The 25,922-nt window shown below is 49.2% G+C and overlaps 1 protein-coding gene across 2 annotated transcripts in view; it reads left to right on the top strand.

Annotated features, from left to right (window-relative positions):
• Positions 1-5,444: 5,444 nt before the first annotated feature.
• LOC116911348 (epoxide hydrolase 1) overlaps positions 5,445-25,922 on the top strand; it is a 29,188-nt gene continuing 8,710 nt past the window's right edge. The window contains exons 1-3 of one of the 2 annotated variants that reach the window (XM_032915267.1): positions 5,445-5,595; positions 21,880-22,067; positions 24,004-24,184. In XM_032915267.1, the coding sequence (XP_032771158.1) occupies positions 21,885-22,067; positions 24,004-24,184 (364 nt within the window). In that variant the 5' untranslated portion in view covers positions 5,445-5,595; positions 21,880-21,884. Of the gene's footprint in view, positions 5,596-18,215; positions 18,384-21,879; positions 22,068-24,003; positions 24,185-25,922 lie in introns of those variants that run through there. The other variant, XM_032915268.1, reaches the window with a different exon arrangement.

The following is a 25,922-nucleotide window of genomic DNA, read 5'->3' as shown; positions in this document are numbered from 1 at the left end:
AGCATCTACTGCTAAACCCTGTCCTGAGCCAGTGATTTGGGAGATTTCTCGGCTGCACTGAGAAGGATATGGAGCTCTTAAATGCTTTCAAATAGACGATTTCTTACAGCTTCATGAGGGAGAGTGGCTACTTATACATCCAGGACACTAAGCCAGATACAATGGGTAAATAGTCTCAAGAGAAGCAAACCCTGAAAGAAGCTCATTCCTCCTAGGAACACTGCTCACAGAACAAAAGCCCCTAACAAGGACCTCAGAACATTTACTTAGACTGCATTCTCTGTGGAGGTGAGTTCCCAAGGTTCCACATCTGCAAAGTCCCAGGCTCCTCCAAACAACTCCATTAGTGTAATTCACTGTGTGCTCACAGGGCTTAAATTGTCCATCCCCATCCTGATTTTCAGTCCTCTTCCAGGGGTAAAGACAGGGAGAAATGAGGGGTAGAGGAACTCTGAAGGCTCAAGAGTCCCAGTTCATGCAAGGGCACCCCAGGAACTAGAGATATCAGCCAACATTGAGAGAAGAGCTGCTCACCATTTCTATCCCCAGGTTCTGTTGACAGCTTGTTTTAAAACCTGAAAACTTCACAGTTCCCAACACATTGAATGCTGAGTCCTGCCTGGTCATGGTAGAGACAGTGTGACAAGGTTCCTACCCCCTGGAAGCCAGCGTGGATGAACCTCCACAAGTGTTGATGGTTACTGTGGGCTTGAGGCTTGTGTGTGTGTGTGTGTGTGTGTGTGTGTGTGTGTGTGTCCCTGCACGTGTGAGAGCACACTCATGTGTGTAGCAGTGAATTAGTTAAACTGCTTTGGCCCCCTGCCACCAAGGGCACCCTGTGTGGAGGATGGAGATGTGGGGACACCTACAGAAAAAGAGTCTGGTTCAGCAAGTTAGTGACACAGAGGATTCAGAACTCAGCAGCTCCCCCTACAGTCAAGGAATCTCCAGGACAGGGAGCAACCTTTATTGCAGAATAGCAGGGCCTCTCCCCTGGCCCTGTACAGACTGTGGGTTAGGGTTTGCAGGGCCAATTGAGAGGGAGATGTGGGAAAGACTGGGTGCCATCCCATCTTCGTGGTTCTGGAAGCTGCACCATGCATGGAGCTTGAGTCCTGTTCCTAAGCCTAGTGCCAAAAGTATAGTTTTACTATTCTTTGTCTGCCTAATATTTAGTTAGGGTTCTAAGGTACATGAGGGCACACCACAGTCTATAGCGTGGTTCTAATCAGGATCCCTTTAAATACATAAAACTAATTAAGAACACTATGACATCTTTTCTTTCTTTTTAAAAAAGATTTATTTACTTTACATATGTGAGTACTCTGTAGCTGTCTTCAGACACACCAGAAGAGGGCATGGAATCCCATTACAGATGGTTGTGAGCCACCATGTGGTTGCTGGGAATTGAACTCGGGACCTCTGGAAGAGCAGTCAGTGCTCTTAACCTCTGAGCCATCTCTCCAGCTCCTTCTTCTTGTATTTTAAAAACAGGATCTTTCTATGTAGTTCTGGCTGTCCTGGAACTTGCTATGTATACCAGGCTGGTCTTGAACTCACAGGAACCCACCTTCCTCTGCCTCCCGAGTTCTGGGTTTCCACCTCAGGGATTGCACACACCTGGCTAAGGCACCTTCCTGCCGAGCAGCGTGTCAAAGGTTGTTATAGTAACTTATAGGGAGAAGGTGGCATTACTTTACATTTTCGCCACTCTTTCAATGCCTGGCTTAAGGGGAGAAAGCTGCACCCTGTGTTGATCAGGGTCTTCAATCTGCCATGAAATACTACCACCAACAAAATGTGGGAGAAAACCTTTTATGCACCCTGCCATTGGGAAATGAAGTATTGTCATGGCGGCTTCACTTAGAAATTGCATTTTACATTTCATTGAACTTTATGAGTGATAGGCCCTTCCATCAGTGCTGGAGAGATCAGAGTCAGCATGGAAATAGCACAGTCGACTTGACACATCTGGGGCTTGAGGTTTTTAGAATGTGTTTGTTTGGAGAGATGGCTGGGCAGGAAAGAGCACTGGCTACTCTTGCCGAGGACCAGAGTTCAAATCCCAGCACCCCCATGGAGATTCACAAACATCTATAACTCCAGTTCCAGGGGGATGTGACACCCTCTTCTGACCTCTGTGGTCACTGCAGGCAAAACACTCACACACATACATTTTTAAATAAAATTTTTAAATTTGTTTGGTGACTTTGGATTTCTTGAGACAGACTCTAGAGCTGTTTAGCTCACACTGGCCTCAAGATGATTATTTTTGAGACGTGAGCCTCCTGAACGCTCAGGTTACAGAGCATACACCCCAGTCCTAGCTCCAGGATGTCTTAGTCTGTCCAATGATCAGTTTCTGGCTGGCCTTGAACTTGTGTTCTCCCTGAGTCAATGTCCAAACATCTGCACATCGTCCAGCACTGCTGCACCATACTTGTCTGGCTTTCTTTTAGGGATAGGAGAACGGGGAGTGATTCTGCAGTTTGTATCCAAACTGCCAGCCACACATTTTTCACATTTGCTGTATGTGTGTGAATTAAGGGTTTCTAGCGCAAGATGTGTGAACGCACAACATGTATGTACACACAACATGTATGTACACACAACATGACTGCTCCAGGGAATGGTTAAGTGGGAGGTTTTTATTGTACATGTTGAGGGAGAGCACAACCAGAGGCATCTGGATGAATCCAGAGTAGAGAGAGAAAGAAGTAAACTGAGCGTGGCCAGTGGAGTGGACCTGACCACGAGACGGGGGTGGGGTGGAGAAAGAGCCAAACAGGACAGAAAGGCAAGAGAGAGGGGACAGAGCCTTTACAAGGGAATGAGCCGCCTTAGGGAGGGAGTCTACGAGCTGGAGAAGTTCAGGGTAGGGTGTAGGAAGAATTGAGAAGAGGCAGGAGGCCAGCATGGCCTCTGCAACAGGTACTTGTGATAACTAGAGGCCAGCATACACTTCAGTGTGCTAATAGAACCAGAGAGATCCCTTTGTCCCAAGTTTCTTTTGGACCAGTCTGTGTGTGAGTCAGCTTCCCACTGCACTCACAAGGATTCTAAATAATCAGCTTATAAGGAAATCAAGTCTGTCCTGGCGTGGGACCTTAGCGACCTCAGGTTTGGATCTGTTGGCCCTGCTTGGGGCCTGTGGTGACCCAGTAGGGCAGGAACAGACACTGGGGGAAAATTCTCATAGCCAGGGAATTTGGTGTTGTGAACAGGGGTGTGGTTGGGGTCCTAGGATTCCCTTCAGGGGTGTGACCTGCAGACCTCTCGCTAGGCCTCGCTTCTTACACAGTTCCCATGCCTCCCTCCAGCCCCTGCACAGTAACTAAGACTTCACCACAGAAAGGGAAGGCTTTAAGACCCAGATGGAGCTGCCGGGGAGCGGGGGAGGGGGGGGGGACGGGACTCTAAAGCACGTGCTGAGAATCAACCTCTTTTTTCCTTCCTTCCTTTCTTTTTTCTTTCTTTCTTCCTCTCTCTGTTATTTACTTATTTATTCATTCATTTATTTTTAACATAACATATTCCGGCGGCCATGCTGTACCCATTCTTTCACTCAGTGAACTTTTGGATGGCTTTTGGCAAAAGGCGCAGAAAGTCTGTCTGAATTGCTCCTTGCTCCGATGAACTCTCAGTCCCACATGTTTAGTCACTGCCTTCCTGTAAACTAAACTTTGAAACGGCTCACACCACACTAGAGTTCACGGCAAGTGGGTTACAGGCAAGGGGGAGGGGAGCCTTTGGTCTTCTTTGTTTCCAACAGCAGCTCTCTTCAGATGTAGTCCGCATGGCATGGGTTTTGGGTTTGGTTTTTTTTTTGTTTTTTTTGTTTTTTTTTTTTTTTTTTTTTTTTTTTGCTGTGTTTTGTTTCTTTTTTATCATGTTGACGATCCAATCTAGGGCCTTCTACTTTCCAAGTAAGGCTCAGAGCACAGCGCCACACCCAGTCCGTAAATCTGTCCGACACTGCAGGTTCAGTGGTGACCTGGTTGGGTTTTGGTTAGTTATTTATTTATGGCCAAATTGTTGCAAGCTAGGGTATTCTGAGAAGAGGGAATCAAAGTTGGAAAAAAAAAATCCCTTTATTAGATTGGCCTGTAGGCAGGACTGTGGAGTTTTGTGTTTTATAAAAAAAAAAAAAGAAAAGGAAGCTAGGGATGTGGAGGTGGGGAGTTGGGGAGGGAAGGGGTGCCATTGCAGCCCATGCTGAGCCTCAGGACATGTGTAGGGTAGAAGAGTTTATTTATGGGGACTGGAGTTGAGAGAGTTGAGACAGAGAAAGGCAGAGAGAGAGAGAGAGAGAGAGAGAGAGAGAGAGAGAGAGAGGATACAGAGAGAGAACAAGAGTAGAGGCCAGCCAAAGAGAGGGGAAGGGGAATGAGGAGAGAAGAGACAGAGAAGGTGAGGAGTGGGGCAAGCAGCCCCTTTTATACTGTCAGGTATGCCTGGCTGTTGCCAGGCAACTGTGGGGCGGAGCCTAGAAGGACTGCTCACCTGGAGCATTTGTTAACTAGTGATTGATGGATGTGAGAGGGCCCAGCCCAACAGCCCTCTGGGCAGATGGTCCTTCACTGTATAAAATGCAGGCTGAGCAAGCCATGGAGAGCAAGCCAGAAACAGCGGCCTCTGGTTCAGTTCCTGCCTTCAGGTCCCTGTCCTGAGTTTCTACCCTGACTTCCTCCATGATGGAGTTATCTGAGAGTTTCCAGCAGAACCCATTCCTTCTTCCCCAAGCTGCTGTTGATCGTGATGCTTTATATCAGCAATAGGAACCCTGACTAAGACAAGTGCGTTCACCACATTCACAGGCTGATACACCCATCACCAGGAACTGGTGTTATCTTCTATTTTTCATTCTTACTCTCCTTTTTCTTTTCTTGTTTCACTTGTCTGTCTGTTTATTTGTTTGTTTGTTTATCAAGACAAGGTTAGCCTCAAGGGTGCCAGGAGCTGTGGCTGGCCCACTCCTGCTTGCCTGCTAGGCAGTGCTGTCTCCTTCCTCCCTGTGCTGGCCTTTGCTTGGTGGCCAAGCCTGCTGGGCTTCAGATCAGCCAGCCTCACAGGGTGTGCTTAAAGACAAACTTAAGGTTTTTGTGGGCATACCCACACTTCATTCTTTATTTTGTTTGCGGTTCTGGGAATGAACTCCAGCGCCTTGCCCGTGGGAAACAAGCATCCTATGGTCAAGCTTATCCCCAGATGTTTGTTCACTGACCGATTCGCTCATAAAATGATTACAGCGAATTGCTAGGAAGGTGAGAGGAAGGCTGTAACACCACCAGCTCGGGCTTTTGTGTTTAGAGTCCACAGACTGCAGAGTTTAAACTGCCAAAGTCCTGCTCAGAACAGCAGTCTTTGCCAGAATAGGTGAAACCTTAGCTAGGTGCTCTCCGCTCAGCTAGCCTAGACCAACTAGGGAACTCGGGGGTGGGGCCAAGGACGGGGCGGGGCTAGAAGGGAGCAGGGCAACGGGCAGCTGGGGTCTCCAAAGCACAGCCACCCGCAGAGAGGCTCAAGAGGAGTTGGAGAGAGGAGAAACTGCACACCAGCCGCCTCGGGAGTAGGAGCGCGAGCGTGACCCTGACAGTAAGCTCCGGGGACAGCGGCGGCACCCCAGCGTGAGAGTTACGAGGGCTGCGTGTAACTCCCGCAGCTAAATGCGCTTCCCCATACCGCAAGCCTGAACCAGGCGTGCAGTAGGCCGTGCTTCCCAGTCCTGCATCCAATACCCCCATCTTCCTCCCAGGGCAGTCGGGTTGCGCCTCGGAAGCAAGGGGTGGGTGCTAAGCCTGACAGCGGTGTTGGCTCCTCAGCCCCCTGGTTCTCTAGCCGCAGATGCACATCTGTCCCTTGGGCTCCATGCTTACGACTTGCACCTGAGCCGATCCAGGTAGCTGAGGACGTTGTTTATGCAGTGACTCTTAATTTTTAACTTCTCCAGGCTGCACCTACTGCCATTTAAACTTCCTGCAGCCCAAAGTCTGGATCGCCTTTCTTGCATCTGATTGGCGGTGTCGGGAGGGAGGTGGAGGGATCCGGTGCATATGCATGCATGTTAACCGGACTACTGCGCCTTTGCGTGCATTCTATGTTGCTGGCAAGATTGTAGAGTTCGACATTTGCTTCTCTACTTCCGATTTCGTCCTGATCATTTCTTTTAAAGTCACAAAGCCCCAGAGGCTCACGTTGTTTTTCACTGTGATAGCTGCTTCCTTCCCCTAGTGGAGGCTTTCGCTGGGTGTGCATGGTCTGACCTTTCACAAGATTTCAGAGGGTGGGAGGGAGCAAAAACGTGGGCGTGTTCAGCAAACAATTTCCATTCCCTAATAACCACACGAGGAGAGCCATGTGATGGCTTCCTGTGTCCCTGAAGAAGTGTGTCCAGTGGGGCAGTGCTCAAATACCCAGACTGACTGTTCAGCCACTAACCTCTGAGCCGGGTGTGTGTGTGTGTGTGTGTGTGTGTGTGTGTGTGTGTGTGTGTGTGTGTGTGTGTGTGTGTGTGTGTGTGGTGAGAGGGAATGTGTTCTCATGGGCTCTGGGAGCTTTTTAGCTCAGACAACAAGCAAAATTCAGGGCCCTGGGCCAAATCCCCAGCACCAAAACATAAATGAATATCTATTTATAAAATATAAATTATATTTCTGAATTGTAGGAAACAGAACACCGTAAAAAGAGACCAGGGCTGTTGAGTGGAAGGGAAAGCCTCACAGAAGCAACACCTTCACTCTCCAAAGGGTTAGGGGTGGGCCTCACTCCTCAGTGTCCAGCTGCACAGGGCTGAGGAGAGAACGTGCAAAGGTCCTGAGGCAGAGGTGTGCCTGGTGTGGGTGGCTTTTACGTCTTCAGTTGCCCTCTGAGAGGAGCGACCGAGGTCAGTGAGAGGCCCCAAGCTTCTGCTGCCCCTCCTTCCAAGAGACCAAGATTTTCCCGAGACCCTCAGATGCTCCTGGAGTGGTCAGCTGTGTGACCTTCAGCACCAACACTAAACCCCACGTCATTATCTGGTGCCACTGCACTGCCTTTGGCTGTGCCTTGCACACCTGCTACCCCAGATGAACTGAGAGGGAAAGGTATGGTGAGCAGGGGGAGAGATTTTTAGTGAAAGGGTGAGAGCCTCCGCCAGATGCTAGAGTCCAGTTTCTGCCCAGTGCCCAGTGAGCACACCAGTGGTACCCACAGAAATTCCCGTAAGGAGAAGCAGCATCCTCCCTCCCATCCACAGCCGCCCCGGCATGCCCAGGCACAGCTCTACTTATCTGGTGCCTCTGCACACTTTGTTTTTGTTTTCCCCAGGATTCTGGCCCAGGCTCAAGTATTGAAGAGCTTAGGCCCACATTCCACTTCCTGATTCTTGTTTTAAGACCTCAGAGTATGGGAACACAGCCTGGCTGGTGGGGTGGGGGAGAACGGAGGTCAAGGACAAGACTGGAGGCAGGAGGGCCACTACTCAGTCCCACTGGCCTTCTGGGGTCCCCTGCAGGTGGTTTTCAGGCCAAGCTCCTGGCATGGTGGAGTCTCCAGAGAGCTCTGTCCACAAGACTGGGAAAAGGCGCCCAAGAGGAAGCCAGACCTCTGCCAAGAACCTTCTCCTGCATGGTGGTGCCCAGGGAATGGGGGGACTGGATCTCCATCCTCAGATACATAATCAGTTCCACAAACTGGTTCAAAGGAGCAAAGGGCCCTGCTACTGGATTTATTGATTTACTGGGGAAAATCACAGTTCATGCTTTCTCCCCAGAGAGCAACTGTTTGCCTCTCAGAGTGGCCAGCCTGTTCCTTCCCAGCATCACAGGCCTGCAGGGGCATCTGACTCCTGGCCCAGTGCCTGCCTTCCCTTGGCTGCCAGTGGGTCCTCTGCACTTTCCTATGGAGCCAAGCCACTGGCAGAGCCACGCTTGTGCACTCCTCCAAGGCCCGAGGAGCTCACTTTAGGGGGAAATATTGTTTCAGCTGTGTTATTAAAACATCCCTGCAGAAAACTCTACTTGGCCAACTGACAAACAAGCCTCGTTTGTGCTCAAGAAAGTAGAGTCTTTGCTGCCTCTGGCCTTGCAGAGGCTGGCGAGCAGTGGCACAGTGTGGGAGTCTCTGAGTACTTACCGCTCAGATTACCTTGACCGGCCATCCTCTCGGAACGTTAAGTGCTCTTTAAACAAGGGAAATGCCCTTCAGTCCTTAGGGTTAGAATAACACCTGTGGTGATAAATTCAAGAGCCAGGCCTTCCTCAGCTGCAAGGACACAGCTCAGCACTCGGGCTGTGCAGCCTGTGACTTTCCCTGCAGCATCCGGTCAGGGTGCAGCATCGGGTCAGGGGCAGCCAGCATCTAGACCTCTGGTGCAGAAGGAGTGTAAGGGTGACTCAGTGTGAAGCAGAGTTGGAGTTGTTAAGACAAGAGTTTAAGATGAACTTAGAAGGAGCGACACGAACAAGAATCCATTCATCTTAGAGAGGCAGCAACCACAAATGATTTCACAGAGCAACTTGATGAACTGGTGACATGATCGGGCTTACAGTAACGTGAGCGAGGGACTCTTTACAGCCTTGTGGGTGACTTGGGACAGTTTCATCACTGATAAGTCCTGTCTCATCAGGAATGACAGCTGCTCAAGCGTCGCATCCTACCTTCAGGGAAACTGCAGTTAACCTGCCCTCCTGCATCCTCTACCTGCCCCACCCACGCCCAGCCTCAGCTGAGAGCAAGCTCCGTGGTGGGTGGGTGAGGTGGTTTGAAGGAGAATGGCTCCCATAGGCTCATAGGGAGTGGTCCCTTTAAGTGGTCTTGCTGGAGACAGTGTGTCACTGGGGCAAGCTTTGAGGTGTCAGATGCTCAAGCTGGGCCTGGTGGCTCTGTCTCTTCCTGCTGTCTGCAGATCAGATGTAGAGCTCCCAGCTACCTGTCCAACGCTATGTCTGCCTGCATGCCGCCATGCTTCCCAGCATAAACATAACGAACTAAGCCTCTAAACTGTAAGTCAGTCCCAATTAAATGTTTTCCTCGTTAGACTTGCTGTGGTCATGGTGTCTCTTCACAACAATACAAACCCTAACCGAGGCAGTGGGTAAGGGTAAGTGCCTAGTGGCCCTCCATTCCCCTCTGTCTAGGGTACGTTAGGATCTCCGTCACCCTAGGCCTAGTTATTACTGTATTCTTCCTCCTCATGACGTTATCTCTGCTCCTCAAAGGTGATGGCCTGGAGAAAGGATGTCTTCGCATACTCATTTTTATCTACATTTTACTTAGCAACTGGGATTACACAGTGGTTTGTGGAGTTCTTTGTGCTCTTGTTTGCCGATAAGAGACAAGGGTCAAAAAGTTCAAAGGAATTCTCACTGCATGTCACAAGGAGGTGGAGATGTGTGCTTTGACCTTTAAGCATGGTTCAGTCTTTTTTGGGAGCTTTTCTCAAAGGATTATGGTTCCTTGTAAGCAGCTTGAAAACCCTTTGAAGAGATTTAACCAAATCCTGGGGTTGAGGGGCTCCTCTATCTCCCCTTATTTTCCCTGTCTTTGTATCATCACCACCTTCTACCACAATGTCAGGGTCCAGGTCCTCTCTGAGCTTCCTCTGGACAGTGGATGTCTGATCATGTGAGAGTTCCTGCCATGGACACATCTGACTGGCTTTCATCGGCCTGCAGTTTGCCTGAGGACCTGGGAAGGCTGTGGGATGCCATGGCCAGGGGTGGGAGGTCCCAGAGCCTCCACGTGGCATCAGAGAGCCACAGTGCAGCTTCTGTAAACTGAGGACACGGGTACTCAACAGGATGGTTAACTAGAGGGTTTTCTTGTATATGAGAGAGAGAGTACAGCCAGAGGCATTCTGAAGTGTTTGGAACAGAGAGAGAAAGGAGTAAACTGGACATGGCCCACAGACCAGATGGGCCATGACAGAAGGGTGGAATTTAAAATCCATCTCTAGAACAGAGAGCAGAGGCACCTGGGTTCCCTTGGCACCAGGAAAGGACAGATTGGCCTGTCTCACGGTCACATACAAATGAAAGGCCATTTCCCCAAGTTCTAGTGATTAGAGGAAAACCAGCAATGCTCAAGGACTTGTGAGCTGGCTCCCCTCTACTAAAGGAGACATTTCCTTAGCACTGCAGAGGGGACAATGGCTAACTCTGGCGCCTATCAGCATCTCAGCCCATGCTGCCTCCAAGCTCCCTCAGGATCACAAGGACCTAGTTCTCCAGGAGCCCAAACTTCTCCAGCTCATGGGTTTCCTCCCCAGCTGTTCATTTCCTCATAACCCTGCTAATTCAGCCATGCACACCCTGGGTCTGCTCTTGGTCTTCATGGCTCCCTCCCCATCCAACACCCCATCCCCCACCCCAGGCTGTTCTGTTTCTATCATGGCCAGATCCAGTCTGCTGGCCTTGCTCAACCTACTGCTCTCTGTCTCTGCTCTGGACTCTTCCAGAGGCCTCTGCCTGCTGTCTCCTTCATATCTGCAGTACAGCCTTCCCCTTCACCATGTCATGGAACAGTCAGTCATCTGTTCACATGCTCACAGGTAAATGTTTTACCTTTGTTCTTTGGCTTTCTATGGACTCTAAGATGATGCTGTCTGGAGAAACTTCGAGATGCTCCCTTGCCTAAATTTTAAGATGATGCTGTCTGGAGATACTTAGAAACCCTCTCTTATCTAAGTTGTAAACAAATCATCTTCCTTGGATTGTTTGTTTCTTGTATCTTTTTACAATACAAGGCAGTCAGACTGCAAGTTTCTGGACCTAAGTGCTTGGGAATGGCGGGGCAGGTTAGGGGAGCTGGTCTTCCCTGATTATTCAGGTTGTCCAACCAGCTTGTCCCTCAGAGAAAAAGAAACACCCATAAAATAGGAATGAACTCCTCTGCCAAGGGGGAGAAGGTGACTCTGTTCTCTTCCCACTGTGCACTCTGCTGTGGGAGACCTCCCAGCCCATTAGGATCCTGTTTTCTGAGAACCTGTGTTCAAGGAGGAGATGTTGTTGATGGGCGGGGCATCTTAACACCAGAGGTGATGATTGGCAGGTCATCTTAACATCAGAGGCTACCTAGGGATTTTCCTTTTCTTTACACTGAAGATCGAACCCAGGGTCTCACAAATGCTAGGCAAGTGCTCTACCATGGAGCCACACCCAGTTCCCTCCACAGACACTTGAACTCCTTACTTAAAGCCCTTGGAGACTTGATGCTCTTTTTGTGACTGAGGCATTGCTACAGGCAAATTCAGCCACTCTCCCAGCCATCAATAAAAAACCCAGCGAGCAGAGGGTTCTCTCTGGCTGGAAGGCTAGCCAGGCCTCAGGAACTTCTACTTGCACCCTGGCAGCAAGGAAGGTGAATTGGAAGCCCCCCAGGTACTAGGCAGTCCTGTTGTATGCCTGTGAGGAAACTTCCAGGCCTCGAGGTTCCAGGCCACAAGGCTGCGTCACTGAGGATCAGCTGGCTACGGTGAAGACAATGCCCAGAGTGGCTTGTGGTGGGGAGAAAGATAACGCATGCTGGGCAGTCTACTTCTGCTACCCCAACAAGGGCATCTCTCAGCCCAGCTCAGCAGCAGGCCTGGGCTAACCTTCCTCCTTAAAGGAGATGAGACGCACTTCCAGACAGTTTAAGCCAGTGGAAAACTTGACCTCCTATTTGGGTTGGCAGAGCTGGAGATGGGAGAGGGCACAGGGACCTAACAATGCAGCTCTGCCTGTCCTTCCATCATTATAGGACTGAAAAACCCGTGTCCAGCATTGAGGGAAATAGTGAAACCATGCTGGGTGACAGCTTAGTGGGAGAGGATGTGCGTACATGAGGGAGGCTCTGGAATCTATCCCCAGCGCTCACACACACACACACACACACACACACACACAAACCATAATGGAACATGCTTGTTTGAGAACCCAAAAAGTAGAGTCCAGAGGCCATTGTTAATGAGATCTCAGACACATCTGCAATAGAATCTACCTGAGACTAAATAAAATAATAATTTCTAACTGATTAACGAGCTAGCCTTCCCAGCCTCCTTAGGTTTAAAGCTTATAAACACGGGGTTGAATCAATAATCTTAAGTGGCTTCCTACACTGGAAGTATCCATTCCTCTCTATAGGCATCCAGGGCCTGCCCTCCCACCTAGGGCCTGCCCTCCCACCTGTACGATCCCTGCCTTCCCTAACTAGTTAACTAGTTAACTCCTCTGTGGTGGTGACCAGACTGAGGCCCGGAAAAGCACAGTCCCTGTCCTTAGGAAGGTACAGGGGCAGCACTGAAGGCTTGGGCTCCAACTGGGCTGGCCCTAGCCCCTGGTGTGCTTCAGCAGAGCACACCCCCCAGATCATGAATCTTCTGGCCATCTCTGCTGACATGTGGCTATGCTACCTCCACATGGCTCCCCATTAGGCTCTCCCTACGCTGTCCTGTTCTTCCTCTCTTCAATGATGCCTTTAAATGCACTCGAACTTTCTCTTGCTGGTCAACTCTGGCCTGTTCTCCTTAGCTCAACTCCAAGGCCATGCTCTGAGAGAAATGAAACTTTAGGCCCAGCACAGAGGGCACACCACAGCTGAGCCACCACAGCACAGGGACGGTGGCAATGAGGGGAAAGAGACTGGCCACTAGCCATCTGTGAGGTCCCAGGAAGCCTCTGCTTATCCCTCAGTGACCAGCCTGAAACCTGGAGTGGTGAGCTAGCAGCACTACCAGAAGGCCTGGGAGCTGTCGGCAAAAACATTTGCACCCTTCTCTTGTGTGGCAAGCTGGAACACAAGGGGGACCAAAGCTTCCCTTTCCCTGCTTAGAGCTTCCTAATGTCCCAAGGAAGGAAGATGGAATTGCAGAGCCAGTCAGATCCAGGGCCAGTAGGAGGCAACACCTCCCACTCCCTCTGGCCTGACATCTTGCCCTCAGCCCCCACAATTCCCAAGCCCAAGCCAAAGTGTGGATGCCCCCAGGAGGAGCTGCCAGGAACTCAGGACACCACCAGGTGATCTCACACAGTCTCTATGAGGGAGCACTCCTCTTGTCCAGTCAGATCCAGGGTCTGCTGCCAACACTAGCAGGGCTCTCTGCACTTACTTGGTTGGCCTTTGTGCTGGAAAACCCCTGAGTGTCCAAGCCTGTGATTTGCCTTACGAAGAGCACATCTGCTGTGTCACTATTAGCTGGTACTAGACGGTGATCTCAGGGGACATGCCTGGCTGAGCACTGGGTAAAGGGAACAGGTTTCTCTCCAAGGGCAGTTGGCTGACCCAGACCTTGAGGCTCGCAGTGACTGCCCCCTGACCCCACACTTCTCTCTAGTCTTCCTCCACACTTACAGTAATCCTCAGTCCTTTAGCCCCGCAGACTGGACTGAGAAATAAGCTGTATGCTGTTACTTAAAGAGAATTTAAAATCTTTGTCAATAAAAACTTGTAGTGTCTACGTTATGATCCAGAGAACGTTTCTTCTCATTCGGTCAGTATTGAATAATCGTTCAGTAAGTGCCAGGCTCTGAGAATACAGAAGGGAACCAAGGATGCTTGCTTACAGTGAGAGGGGCACAGGCCCTGGTATGACAGCTAAGCGCAAACAGAAATGAAGGCGGCAGGAATAAACAGCCCCCTCAGAGCTCTGCAACAGGAGAGGTGGCTGAGCACAGGAACTAAACAAAGATGGTTAGGGTCTGTGGCTCAAGCTCATACAGGGGGAGATGGGTCGTCAGACCACACGGGCCTTGGAGGTCCCATTAACCAGTTCTGCTTTGTCTCACAGCCAAGGCAAATAAATTCCTTGAGGTTCTCTCTCTCTCTCTCTCTCTCTCTCTCTCTCTCTCTCTCTCTCTCTCTCTCTCTCTCTCTCCACACACACACACACACAGGCAGGGAGAGGAAAAGTTAAATTTCCATAAGACACATGGTAGGCAGAGATTGGGGTAGAGAGGGGTCAGTCAGCCCTTGTGGCCATCCTGAGGAGGCCCTGCAGGCAGGTGCCTGGACTGTGTATGCCGGCAGAGATCCCAGACTGATAGTTATGCTTTGTAAGAATAGTTGTGGAACTTACAGATATGTCAGTGAAATAAGGAATGGTTGCCAGCGAATCTATTTTAGAAACCTGACAGTGGTCAGTGGGTAATGACCCATGATTAGAAAGCCCAGACGAAGACAAAGTTTAGGAGGACAGGGTCACAGTCCAGTGCCACATGGGCTGGGGATTGGGAAACATCTGAGAATGGAGCTGGTAGCAGGTAGAAAGGAAGAGACTCACAGGAAGTCTAGAATAGACATCTGTCTCTGTCACCTACAGAGGCAGCAGGGGGGCCACACGCATGTAAATGATACCCCTTCTTTGACACCAGTTCTCCAATGACCTCCTCCCCAGCTCCCTGCCCCCTCTCCTTACCTTACCTCCACCTTGCCAACTTTGTCTCCATGACTTTACATTTTCACTGGGCCGACATCAGATTGGTGCCCTTAGGTTTCCAGAATGATCTTTGTCTCGTAGACATCACAAACAGAAGAAAGCCACACAGCAGAGTCCCAGTCACATACGTCACACCTGCCTGAGCATGTCGTATGAGACTCTCGGACTGTAAAGACAGCTGACACTAGACACATTGAAATAGATTCATGGATAAAGCTTTTCATGGCTCAAAAATGGAAAGTTAAATTTCGCATTTCAGTAGATGACGCATGCATTGGTTTAAAATTATTTGAATGGTACAAAAGCCAATAAGCACAATGTTTAATCCGTGGCACTGAGGGTACAACACAGCATACATGCTTGACAAGCACTCGGCCACCAAGGTGAGATACATAGCAGCAGCTAACATTAAAATATGTATAACCTTAATTCTTATGAGGACTTGGCTGCTTATCAGTGAATGACCATTGTCCTCCAGTTACTATGCATTACTCTGTAATTTGTTTTTTAAATTTTGTGCACCTGGATATTTTACCTGCATGTAGTCTGTGCACCTCATGTGTATCATGCATGCGCAGATGCCAGGTCCCCAGGAACTAGAGTTTTAGATAGATGTGAGAGCTGGGAATGGAATCCCCGTCCTCTGAAAGACTAGCTGGTGCTCGTCTGAGTCATCTTCCCAGCCCGTGGTTACAATGTTGTAACATATGTATCCAGCTGTTTGTTTTGGCCTTGGTTTTATAATGCATCTTCTTTACTAAGCAGCCAATCATTTCCTTGTGAAGAATACCATAACGCTAAGAAAAAAAAATATGGTTTCCTTTTGCTTTTGTAACACGGGGCATCAAACGCATCTCCTCACACACACTAGGAGCCTCCATTGGAACAGCTCCCTCTCCAACTCCAATTCTCTGGCACAGCGTTCTTCTCATTGGAAAATTTACAAAACAAATAAAAAGACTACTGGGAGAATGAAACCTTTGGAACAAGATAAATTAACCTCCGGTTTCAGGTGTTAGCATGTCCCAAAGGAACTTGGGACTTGCCTTTTTGTTTCCCCATATCCCCTCTACTTTGGTGTTTTGAATACTGCAATAGAAATAGACCACACAGAAGACTTGGTCGCAGCTGTCCACTACAAGGTAGAGAGTCTCAGTAGACAGTAGTGGGACCCTTGACAATGAGAACAGGACTTCTCTGAGCTAATAGCACAGACATGCTCCCCTAGGACATAGTTTACAGAACACAGAGAGTCGCAAGCCTATATGGGCTAAGTTTGGCTTAATCCTTCTGGATCACGGCTTCGGTGAGGACACATGGGCAGGACAGTGGACATCCCAGGACATAGGTGTCTCCACTCTCTCACCTCCAGCCTGGTTCTGTGCACATATGCTGCTATAGAAGGCCTGGCTATGAGAGTCCCATACAGTGAATTAAGGGAAAGGGAAGGACACCCACGTTGGCGGAGCACCTGCTCAGGGCCGTTCATTCTTCATTAGTAGCCTGATAGGTTGATGATCCCCACACTTCAGATGACAAAGGCTCGAGGGGTTTTATAACTTATCCAGAATCTCACAGCTGCTGTGGGAGAACTGCAAATGGAACCACCAAAGACAGAAAACATACTAGGACCCCCAACCCCCTTATTGTGCTTCCAAGAGTCTCCTGTCCTAAAGCCAAATGCATCAGAGCTTCTAATTGTGGCGCCATGACACAGAAGCTCTGGAGGACAGTCAGGCAGCATCCTCACTGTCTCACCAAGTGTGCTACCGTGCTACCCAGCTCACCGACACTGCATGGTACCTGACTGTTAATGACACTGGCATGTCACATCCTCCAGGGGACCCACGAAACCAGCTCTTCCAGGAACTGAGCCATCTGGGGCTGACCTCTCCTAAAAGGTCTATGAAAAAGCCAGAGTCCAGGTGAATTATCACAGGAGAGGTGCCCGTAGCCACCTGGAGTTCCTACCTTAGTAGACTTCATACAGACCTTTACTCTTTATCCAGGGGTTTCCAACGTCTTGATAGTTATGCTTCAGAAGAAAAGCTATCAGATATGTCAGTGGAATAAGGAAGGGTGCTAGAACCCCCTTTTCTGTAGACTCTGAATGCAGCATGGCCCAAGTCTATCCTGCTGTGGATTGTAGACTTATCGATGCTCGGTCTAGGGGAAGGGGTGTGTGGGCAAAGATCTACCTATGAAAGTGGGTCCCAGCTCGGATCGATCAGACTCCAGGCTCCATCTCTTCCAGGCAGCACTGGCCACTCATGCTCCTGGGAAAGGCTTTGCTTATTAACCTTCCAGGTGGAGGCGGAAAGCACAGTCTAGGAGACTCCTTGGGGACCACAGTACATGGGCTTGTGGTTGTCAGTGTGCTGAGGTCCCCGGGCTGGTATGAAGGCTTTGGACTGTAAATACATACTGAGGGAACAAGCTAGAGAGGGGACATCCAGCATGCACAGTGACAGAAATACATTCTTTGGGCATAAATTGTAATCCTCACAAGCATGGGGCTAGCCATCGTCCTTTTCTGATTCTTACCTTAAGTAAGTGTTGGGGTCAGTTCCTTGGTTGGTTGGTTGGTTGGTTGATTGGTTGGTTGGTGGTTGGTTGGTTGGTTGGTTTTTAAAGGTCCATGAATAGTGGATTTGCCTGTACTATTGATTGACAAATGCAGCAAACCCTACCTGCAGCAAGGCAATGCCAGTGGCTACTGGAGGCTAATCAGAAATAACATTCCTGCGCGCCTTTATTACCTGCTATTAAGTAATAAGCGGTGGTCAGTGCAGTGAACTGAGACATTGCAGCCAGTCCTGTTGTGTAGTCCAAGGCCCAGTGACTCCAAGGCCCAATGACTTATACTTGAGCAAAGTACAACATCATTTTACATAGTGGATAATACTAATATTCTGGATTATTCTAAGAAACAAAGCCTTTAAGTTACTCTTTTGCTCTGTTGCTTTGTACCCCAACTATATTCTTGAGCTTTTTTGGAGAACAATACTTTCCAAGACACCACTTAGATGCTGTTACTAAGTGACACAGGGTTACTTGAATTCAAGTTCACCATTGTGATCACTAGGGTGCCCCTATATAACTAATGGATACATAGTGTATATCATTGAAAAAAAAGAATAATGGATACATAGTGTATACATCATAATGGATACATAGTGTATACATCATAATGGATACATAGTGTATACATCATAATGGATACATAGTGTATACATCATAATTACATTGAACAAAAGAGTCATTTACAACCTGGGCGGGATGGAACAGGACAAGAGGAGATGCCACCATTTATGGTCACCACTTAGGGGTTTCGTTGTTTGCTTGGAGTCTCTTGGGGATGGAGAGAATGTGAAGAGGTAAAAGAACAACCTTCTAGAGTTGGGGATCTATGTGGATTCCCAAGATCAAACATAGCCTATCAGACTTAGCAGCAAGTGCCTTTACTCGCTGAGCCTTCTCGCCAGACCAATACACAGTTTTAAACCAAGAATTATTTCTAAAAAATGTCTGTTTACACTTTCAGGCCACAGTCACCCATGGGTAAACAAAACCTCGAATAAGGAATGGGCACTGGGGCAAGACCAGCATGAGTCATCCTAATGACCTTTGCCTATATTCTGTGGGTTTTTTTTTTTCTTCCAATAGAGCTCCAGCACTGGACCCTCCAGGTCACTGTCACTGTCACTGTGGTTCAGTTTGCTGTCTAAAGTCCAGGGTGATAACTGCCCTGTGTGCACAACAGATCAGCTGAGTCATTGGGGCTATGAAAGCATAAAAAGTCAGGTTTGGTAGGAATCACACTCAGCCACTCTCACCTTGTGCTGCGACCAGGGAGGACTCACAGAGCCTACACTTAGCCCTGGTAAACAGCAGAGCATGCTGGGGTAATTCTTCCCAGAAAAGGAAAAGCAGACACTTCAGTTCCCAGGGAAAACAACAGGAGCACTTTGGACCTCCCTGCTGCAGTCAGGTATGGGGGTGATTTTCAAGTTCCCTGGGCAGATTGGCTAGCTTTCCTACTTGACTCTACCTGTAGCTCTCATAATGACATCATGCAAAATTGGTCTTCTCTCAGTGACCCTGGGTAGGGACAGAGAGTCACTAGAAATGAAAAGAAAAAATGCAAAATCCCTGTCTGAATTCAAAAGGACTCCTCTTCAGCCATTTCTAACTTGTTTTATTCAAGCTGGTCTCACCACCTGACTGACCAGGGATCTGAGGACAAGGGCTGAGGGAGCCTAAGGTTGAGAGACAAAAGCCTTGGTCTAGGGGCCTGAGAATGAAACGATAGAATGCACACCAACAGAGAGAGAGAAAAACACACACAGACAGACAGACAGACAGACAGACACACACACACACACACACACACACACACACACACACACACACACACACACCAGTATCCTCTCACTAGGATAGGCAACACTTTCTCTCTGGCACCCAGACTCTCAGGAAACATTCTCACAGAGACTTTGAGCCACACAGACGTTTACAGCCCAAAGAGGGAGATGGGTAGGAAGTTGAAGGCCATATTCACAGGGCATGGCTTTCGTGGAGTCCAGGCTGTACTGGGACCTCAGTTTCCCAGTGACTTTGGCTGATGATGCCTAGGTTGCCTGTCTTGAGATCTGTGGAAGTATCCGATGTGGGGTGCTAAGGTCTCTGGTCAGAAAGGGGCTGACCATGGAGGAGGTTATATCTGTGTGGCACCAGTTCCTGGTGATGGGAAAGGTATGAAGGGAGGCACAGAGGTGGCTCTGGGACTGACAGTAGGTCAGGGGAGATCAGTAGAGTCCTTGCCAGACAGAAGCAGTTTCCACTTGAGATTCCTTCCACATCAGGGTGCAGGTACCCCCACCCATCACCCACACCTCCATAGAGCCCCACAGCTGGCTTTCTGAGTGGTATCTCTGGAAATGGCATGTAGTGGGCCAGTTCTTAGCTTAAATGGGCAGCTTTCTGCAGGAATAAACCTGGGGCCCTACAACACTGATGGAGTCCCTGACCGCCTGATGTTGGGAGGTTGTGTGCACACAGGTGGTTTTCCAATAGGCTTTCTCTTGCCTGGAGATTCCACTCCCTACTCTGTAACTCGAGACTGGGCCTGACCCTAGTGTGACCAGGGAAGCCTCCTCTTCCCTTGCTCCAAGGATAGGCTCATGTTCCCGCCAAGCTGGGCAGTGTCCTAGGAAGATGGAAGCTAAGGAGCCTAGCCACAATGCTGGGCTGGATCTCTCTGGTGTTGGTTTGCAGAGGTGTGGTTCTTCTTTCTTCCTCCCGAGAGAAAAGACAAAAAGATCCAGACCCAGCTTGAATTTTCTGAAACGTAATAGCACACGCCCACAGAAACTGGAGACATGGTTACAGAGGGCCCAGGATAGACAGGGACTAGAGAAGCGACATGTTCAGGGTGTAAGGTTTCTCTTTGTTGGGATGACAATGTCCTAACATTAGCTGCTGTGTGGATGGTTGTTGTGTGGATGAGCACACTCCAAACAAGTGGATTGTACACTTGAAATGAGCTATTTAAAATACCCAGAGATGACAGCCGTAGCTGAGGGTGAACCCCCTAACATTGTCCCACTCTCAGCTGGACTCAGGGTCCCAGGACCTCCCACTTTCCCTGTACCCTGTGAAGAACCCTCCTTCCAGGACCCCACATAGAATGTACCCCCTCTTTTCACACATTGGGGTATAGAGAGGACCTCCTGAGCAGCCTCCAGACCAGAATGCCCCTCAGAAGCCCCAAGCGTCCACACGCAGCCTACACAGCCCCCACCCAGTGCTGTTGGAGCTGCCATACAGTTCCTGGAGGATGGGCACTTCTCACTACCTAGTAGAGTTATGATTGAGTTTGTCTCTCTAACATTCTTCAGATTTTTATATTGTGTGTCTTTAGCATCGCTGGCCTAAATAAGAACATTATTGGCCAGACATAAGCCACACCTGTACTCCTGGGTACTGGTAAGCCTGAGGCAGGAGGATGGCTGGGGTTCATGGCCAGCCTGGATACTGTTGCCAACCTCCATCTCAAACATCATTAAGACAAAACAAGAACCAGTGTTTCTCTGAGTGTTACTATTAACTTAGGAACAGCAGAGCAAGTCAAACGCAATACACTGATAGGGGCTGGAGAGATGGCTCAGCCATTAAAGATCAGGCTCACAACCAAAAATATAGGAGAATACACAGACCATTAACTATGCCCACATTAGAAAAGATTGAAACAAAGGGAGATGTTTAAAGGCAAAATTAAAGCATATGGAACTGGCAGTGTAACTTAGCCATGCTATAGACCTTGCCTATAATATTTGAGACCAGGGATTATGTCCCAAGAACAAGTGACAGAAGAAGAAGAAGAAGAAGAAGAAGAAGAAGAAGAAGAAGAAGAAGAAGAAGAAGAAGAAGAAGAAGAAGAAGAAGAAGAAGAAGAAGAAGAAGAAGAAGAAGAAGAAGAAGAAGAAGAAGAAGAAGAAGAAGAAGAAGAAGAAGAAGAAGAAGAAGAAGAAGAAGAAGAAGAAGAAGAAGAAGAAGAAGAAGAAGAAGGTGGAGGAGGAGGAGGAGGAGGAGGAGGAGGAGAAGGAGGAGGAGGAGAAGGAGAAGAAGAAGAAAAGAGAAGGAGGAGGAGAGGAGGAGGAAGAGTAGTAATAGTAATAGCAATAACAGATAAAATTAAAACAAAAATGCACTATATCAATAACTTTGAAGCAGTAATCTTGCCCACTGTGATTAATAAGGAAAGTGGGTTCAGAATGAGGCAGGAAGTCTCTGGTAGGACGGTTGCCCTTGCAGAAGTGCTTCTGTGTGAGCATGGCAGCCTCTGTGCAAACTTAGAGCATGGCAGAGGCTTCTTCCACAGCGGCTGTCAGTCCTATAGAACACTCCATTCCTCGTAAGCATTTCTTTGGAGTCTGACACAAGAAACGCCATTTTATCTCTGCCCACATTCACTTTTCTGACAAGGCAAACATGAATTAAGTGCAGGAGGGTCATATGTCAGTTATCTGCTGGTTGGTGTGACAAAAGACTTGTAAGAGTCTTTAATTGATGAAGAATTTGTTTGGTCTGTGCTTGAGGATGGAGTCAATCACGGCAGAACAGGTGTGGCCTCTGAGGAGCTTGAGGGGACTGGTCAGTTACATTGAACCCACAGAGTGCAGAGTGACCAGTGCTGGAGCTCAGATCTCTTTCTTCTTTTATTCACCGTGGGGCTCTTACACTTGGAAAGGCACCAACCAAGTTCACGGTGGTTGTCCCCAGGTTACCTCTCCTGAAGCACCTCACAGTCACACATGGAGGCTGGTCTCCTAGGAGGTCCTACATCCCATCAGGGTGACAGCTGAGAAGAACCCTCACGTTGGGGAATGAGCAGGGGAGGAGCTTTTCCGACAACTGGAATCTCTGGAGAGCCCAGCACCAGGACGGCTTGTCCCTCTTGCTGATGTGTCCTCTTCCTCCCCCAGGAGTCATGTGGCTGGAACTTGTCCTGGCTTCCCTGCTGGGCTTTGTCATCTACTGGTTTGTCTCCCGGGACAAGGAGGAGACCTTACCACTAGGAGATGGATGGTGGGGGCCGGGGTCAAAGCCATCAGCCAAAGAAGATGAGAGCATCCGGCCCTTCAAGGTGGAAACATCAGATGAGGAGATCAAGGTGAGACAGCCTTTCCCAGGCAGGGAGGACACCAAAGGGGCGGTCCTGCTGTGGTCCCCTGGGGCCAGGGTGGGGACATGATTGAGGATGGAGCTTTGGAAATGGACCATCCTGAGTTTTTCTTGGCCACTCTTCTCCAGAAGGGCATGTGCATTTTGCTCCTAGAAGGAATTTACTAACCCCATTTGTACAGAGGAGAGTGGAGTTCAGGACATGCAGTAGCAAGGAGACCACAGGGTCAACATTGGGAAAGCCCCTACTGTGTGTTGACCACTCCTGGGCCCACCATATCCCTATTGTCACCCATCGCCTGCCCATGGTCACCTGCTGTGGCATCTCTCAAAGTGAGGCCTGAAACTGAGAATAGTACAGCAGGGGTCACAGGCACTGGAGAGCACAGACTGAGAATTACAGGTCTAGGGGCCCTGGCCTTTCCATACAGAGCTGGAGTCAGAAAGGAGAGGCTGGTGGGTAGAGGAGGGGGAGAAGGAAGTCTCCGAGGGGGCCAGTCAGCCGGGACCACAAGGGACCCGACCATACATGGCCCATCCGTTCCTTCACCCTGTGCTCTGGGAGTGTGGGAGATCACAGAGTCCCTTCCCACACACAGTTGAGCATTTAGCATCCACACGCGATAAGGTCATCAAGAGATACAGTGGCCCACATATCAGTGGAGATTAATGTCACTGGGCCATGAACAACAGGTCACAGAAGTTCCCAGGAGGAAGGGTTGAGAGCAGGGTCTGGACGGGGGCCAAGGGGCAGCTGAGGTTCGTGTGTGGGACGTGCTGGGCCCTAGCTGCTGAGGGCGGACGCTGAGCTCTGAGGATCAGTCCAGGATGGAGTCTAAGGTTTCCTAACCTGTTTGGGGGAGGCCAAGGGACATAAAATCTCTGTGAATAATGACACTGAGCCACTGCAGGAGACAACAGGCACAGCCCTTGGCTGGAGCGCTGAACTTTTATCTGCTTCCAATGCCTATGGAGCCTGTGCCCGGGGCAGGCCATTGCCTCTGTTAGGATCATTTGATCCTGTCCAGCAAGGGTGGGCACACCGTGGCTCAAGGGCAAGTGTAGCCTGCCACTTGTTCATTAACTGCCCCATGAATCCTGCATGTGTCTGTAAATGGGTGGGGGGAAACGAAAGTAACAGAATAATAACTGCTCCTGCAGGGGTCACCTGTGCACATGGCTTCTCTGTTCCTGCAGGGGTCACCTGTACCCATGTCCTCTCTGCTCCTGCAGGGGTCACCTGTGCCCATGTCCTCTCTGCTCCTGCAGGGGTCACCTGTGCCCATGGCCTCTCTGCTCCTGCAGGGGTCACCTGTGCCCATGGCCTCTCTGTTCCTGCAAGGGTCACCTGTGCCCATGGCCTCTCTGTTCCTACAAGGGTCACCTGTGCACATGTCCTCTCTGTTCCTGCAGGGGTCACCTGTGCCCATGTCCTCTCTGCTCCTGCAGGGGTCATCTGTGCCCATGGCTTCTCTGCTTCTGTAGGGTCATCTATGGCATCTCCTTTGTTATGAGGAGAAAGTGGAACCCTTGCATCTTCCCTACAATCTTGCTATGTGACTCTTTACAAAGTTTGACAACTCCAGGCCTATAGGTTGTTTGGTGGATTAAAATGAGTGTTGTTCACACACCTAAGAAATGAAACCATGACTGGAATCGAGCTAAGAGGGAGAACACATCATTTATGTCATGTGCAAAGCCTTCCATTCTCTCCCTGCACCCCCACCCCTCCCTCCAGTTCAGAGAAAGGTGAGAGGGGAATCTGAAGCCCGCAGGAGAGAATCCATTAGCCTCACAAGGATCCAGTGACATACATGGTGCCCTTTGTGGCTTCTCCATGGTGACCGTCTATGGCTGTGGGGTTCACTCTGGTGCACACAAGCACTCTCCTGTCTCTGCCACCCACCCCGGCTTCTTCACTGCAGGACTTACACCAGAGGATAGATAGGTTCCGGGTATCCCCACCTTTGGAGGGCAGCCGCTTCCACTATGGCTTCAACTCCAACTACCTGAAGAAAGTGGTGTCCTACTGGAGGAACGAGTTTGACTGGAGGAAGCAGGTGGAGATCCTCAACCAGTACCCTCACTTCAAGACCAAGATCGAAGGTGAGATTCCAGAACAGCAGCCAGGATGGGGGAAGCAGGGATGGTGTGAGCCTCAGGAGAGCCTTCCTGCACGATTCAACTGTGCAGTAGCACCCCAGGATCGAGCGGTAGGTCACTGAGGTGTTGGGGTTCACCATCTTGCCAGGATGTGCAACAATGCTGAGTCAACAACCATTGGTCTACAGCACTGGACGAAAGGCAGAGCAATGGTAGTGCAACTGCCAACTCCAGTCAGCAAGGTAGAGAGGTCCTCGAGCGGCATCTATACAGGAAGCCTGGGGTCTGAACATGTCCTGCCTCAGCTCAGCCCCTGATAGAGCCTCGGGCTAGGCAATTCTATGTGGGTGCCCAGTGGTCAGTCCTGTGATTAACTGTCCTGTCCACCCATGGCCCTCAACCTCATAGCCCAGCCCGCCCCATGCTATCACTCAGACTAGCCATCAAGTCAGAAGGTTAACACTTTAATTCCAGGAAGGGTGACCCCAGAATCATTTTGTCTGAATTAATACTTGCCTTAGCAGAAAACAAAATTTTATGAACACACAGACTCTGAATGAAGCACAGTATGTTTAATAATACCAGATGATGCTGTTAATTTTTTAATGCTCTAATTTTTATTGTGGCCAAACACATGTACCATAAAATTGTCTGGCCTTGATGACTGTTAAGTGCACAGTTCAGTGGCTCAGTGGCAGTAAGTGTGATGTTCCATGGTACTAAGGTGATCCACCGTTGGGCAGGCTCTATATCTGATTTAATAAGAATTAACAATGATAACAGTAACCTTAAATTATCAGACTGCGACTGTTATGAGGGAAGACTAGGACAAGTGTCCCTGTCACTGTGTCGCTAACCTGAGCTTCTAGGGAGAGCTGTGAGCATGCAAGTGGGGACGTGTGTTTATTTCTAATTTTTTTAAAGATTTATTTATTTATTCCATGTATGTGAGTACACTATAGCTGTCCTCAGACACACCAGAAGAGGGCATCAGATCCCATTACAGATGGTTGTGAGCCACCATGTGCGTGCTGGGAATTAAACTCAGGTCAGAGCAGTCAGTTCTCTTAACCATTGAGCCATCTCTCCAGCCCCCTATTTCTAATTTCAATATCAGATGATGAGGTATGAAAATTTGAATAAAAAACAACCTCATTCCTTGCATTTTAGTCCAAAAATGATAAAATTATCCATTAAAAATGAACTTGAAAGTGGGAATAAGTTTACCCACAGAGAAGGACCCTGGCAAATTAAAGTGGGAAAAGTTAACGTTGGTTTTGTTAAAAGTGAGTTGTTTTCTGGAAGTGCTTCTTGGACATGTGAACTACACTGAAAGAAACCTAAGAGCACAGGTCAGCAGGGCCTGGGAAGGATCCTGAAAAGTGAGGTCAGACTAAAGCCCAGAGCCCTGAGTTGCACAGCACTGAGTGTGTTCATCAATGTCATTCACTTTAGAAAAGGGAGACAGCGAATCAGGGGTGGTTGTCTGTTGTCCTAGCCTTTGGAAGGCAGAGGCAGGAGGATCACGACTGAGGGTCAACCTGGGACCAGATACCAGGTTTCAAAATGAAAGAAGGAAATTCTTTGGTGCGATACCATGGCAAATCTTAAGGGTATTGCATTGTCCTGGGTGAGAGATGTCGTCACACAGGGCAGACTCACAATTCCACCTGTGTGGTGTCTGAAGCAGAGAAACTTCCAGAAAGACTAAGTGGGCTGGGGAGAAGCTCCCCGTGTGCAG

This window comes from Rattus rattus, chromosome 10, assembly GCF_011064425.1.
Source record: "Rattus rattus isolate New Zealand chromosome 10, Rrattus_CSIRO_v1, whole genome shotgun sequence".
Taxonomy (NCBI): Eukaryota; Metazoa; Chordata; class Mammalia; order Rodentia; family Muridae; genus Rattus; species Rattus rattus.
This window is presented reverse-complemented; position numbering and strand designations above follow the sequence as displayed.